Consider the following 2,608-nt stretch of genomic DNA (forward strand, 5'->3'; position numbering starts at 1 on the left):
TGCCCGAACCATCTGAGTCTTGCTTCCCTCATCTTGTCCTCCACGGGGGCTACGCCCACCTTCTCCCGAAGTTACCATAATTGAAATAGAGAGAAAATACCAATAAAACTATAATTAATGACAATTCCATTATTATATGGACAACTGAAACCCTTTGGTTTTATATTTAAGGAAATGAACACTTTAGATGCGTGATTGTAGGTAAGGGTTTAAATCTTTCTGCTAGGAATATAATTATTTAGTTGCCTTGTATGTAAAATACCTATTGCTGCTACGTTTGCGAAATTTTTTCTTAATTTTTTTTCCTTTTTCATACTTGTATTGATGTTTAGTCCGATAAAAACGAAAGTTGACTAAAAGCTCGCCCATGATATTTTTGTGAAGAATATCATTACAAACCAGCAAAGTCATTCTCGAGTTGCTATAATCTTTACATTCTTCTATCACTATACCTATACTATATGCAGTACAAAAAGTTTCTATAACTAACATTGCCTTTTGGACTTTTGTAGTTGTTGCTCTTTGTCTTTAGAAATAAAGCTGATGCATCTTTGTTCTTACTGTCCCTTGTGCTCTAATGTTTCATATGCATGCCACTTCTCTAGCAATTTGTTCTTCACTCCTTGATTGTTCTTCAAAAATCTGTGGTTCCTCTCTTTTCAAATCCCATAAATGTATTCTGCATACATCATCTTCAATAGTCTTGCTTTGCACGACTTTCCTTTGGATTGCATAATCAACCATGTAATCACCTGTGACCAAGAATTCACTGGAGCATCACATATTTGTAGCCATCTGAGTAATCTCCACCATACTATTCTGGAGAAGCTGCATTCACCAAACAGATGCAGATGTGATTTATCTGCAATACCACATAAACTGCATCATGGGCTTACTTGGATTTCCCATTTCGTTAATCTATCTGCTGTTAACATTCTTCCATGGCATTGGATCCACAATGTCAATACTGCTTTAGGTCTAGCTTCATTTTGAAACATCAAAGATCTTCACTCCACTTTGTTATGACTTCCCAGTAGGCCTAGATAAATCTGTTTAATTACACTTTGTGTTTGCTTTACTTCTGGCATTTGTTGCATTATCTTCCTAGCCTCAATAATCTTCCTCACCATCCAACTTGCCTGTTGAGGGATATTCATTTCCAGTATACTTTGTCCCTTGATGTAGTATGTATGAATCCATCTTATCCAAGTTTTTTCTTTCTTTTGAGCCAAGTCCCAGTGAATTATGGTGATAGCTACCTTATTCCATACTTGAAGATTCATCAGATTGTAGCCTCTTGCTGATTTAGGTAAACACATTTTATCCCAAGCTATCAATGGTCTCTTTGTAATTGTATTAGTGCCAGACCATATGTAGCTTCTACAATAGGCCTCTATTAATTTCATCACTTTTGCTAGCATAATGAATAGTTGAGCCCAATAAGATTGAATGCCAAATATAAATGTCTGTACTAATTTCACTCTACCAGCATAAGACAGCTTCCAAGCAGTCCAATAAGATATTATTGCTACTATTTTCTCAGTCAATGGTCGCCATTACAGTACAGTTATCTTCTTTGTATCCAAAGGAATCCCCAAGTATTTAAAAGGTAGCTCCCTAATGAATATACAATATTTTGTAGAATCCTAACCTGTTCTGTCTGTGTCACTCCACCAAAATAAATGGCACTCTTAGTGAGGTTAGCTTGTAATCTAGAGGTAGCCGAAAATTGTTTGAAGCAGTCATGCAAATCTTGAACTGAGCTACTATCACCTCTGGCAAACATAAGCAAATCATCCGCAAAGTTGATGTGAGTTATGTTGAGCTTGCCACACCTTGGATGGAATTTGTATTCTTTGACTTGCTTCAATCCTCTAAGTAGTCTGCTTAAGTATTCCATTGCAATTACAAACAGAAATGGTGACATGGGGTCACCCTGTCTAAGTCCTTTGGCAACTACAAAAGGCTTTGTCAATTCCCCATTAATCATGAACGAGTAGCTCATTGTTGACATATATATTTTCACCCATTATATGAACTTTATAGGAAAGCATAAGTACTCCAAAAGTTGCTCCAAGTATATCCATTCCACTGAGTCATAGGCTTTCATCATGTCCACCTTCAACATACATTTAGGAGAAATATGTTTTCTATTGTAAGCCTTGACTAATTCATGAGTTAATATGATGTTATCAACAATTTTCCTCCTATGAATAAACCCTGTTTGAGCTTCAGAAATGATGTGTGGCATTACCTTCTGTAATCTGCCAGCAATGACTTTTGAGATCAGCTTGTATAATACAGTACAACAAGCAATGGGTCTGAAGTCCTTGATTGTCACAGGGTTAGGAATCTTAGGCAGTAAAGTAATGGTAGTGCAATTGATTGCTAGAAACATTACACCTATATGAAAGAATTCTTTTCCTACTACATACACCTATTCTCTGATCACTACTTATATATTTCATCCCCTCTTATATCTTTTGATAATTTACTTCTGTACTCAATTCTTGTTCCTGCTGTTGTGTTAAAGTTGGGCTATTTCACATCACCATCATATAAACAACCGGTAGCACATGAGCACTAGATCCCATCAGACTCTTGTAGA

The 2,608-nt window shown here is 36.3% G+C and overlaps 1 protein-coding gene across 1 annotated transcript; it reads right to left on the bottom strand.

The window, feature by feature from the left end:
- Nucleotides 1-1,007: 1,007 nt before the first annotated feature.
- LOC142162436 (uncharacterized) lies at nucleotides 1,008-2,005 on the bottom strand. The gene is made up of 2 exons (XM_075218789.1): nucleotides 1,652-2,005; nucleotides 1,008-1,499 (listed from the first exon to the last, which is right to left on the bottom strand). The coding sequence occupies exons 1-2, from the start codon at nucleotides 2,003-2,005 to the stop codon at nucleotides 1,008-1,010; spliced, it is 846 nt and encodes a 281-aa protein (XP_075074890.1).
- Between the last annotated feature and the right edge of the window lie 603 nt (nucleotides 2,006-2,608).

The sequence above is a fragment of the Nicotiana tabacum genome, chromosome 7 (assembly GCF_000715075.1).
Source record: "Nicotiana tabacum cultivar K326 chromosome 7, ASM71507v2, whole genome shotgun sequence".
NCBI classification, from domain to species: domain Eukaryota; kingdom Viridiplantae; phylum Streptophyta; class Magnoliopsida; order Solanales; family Solanaceae; genus Nicotiana; species Nicotiana tabacum.

Bases quoted from the DNA above. Each gene is read 5' to 3' on its own strand.
- LOC142162436 (XM_075218789.1), bottom strand. From the start codon at position 2,005: ATGAGCTACTCGTTCATGATTAATGGGGAATTGACAAAGCCTTTTGTA. The intron at 1,500-1,651 runs GTTAGGATTCTA...ACTGCTTGGAAG, and splicing joins GAGTGACACAGACAGAACAG to CTGTCTTATGCTGGTAGAGT.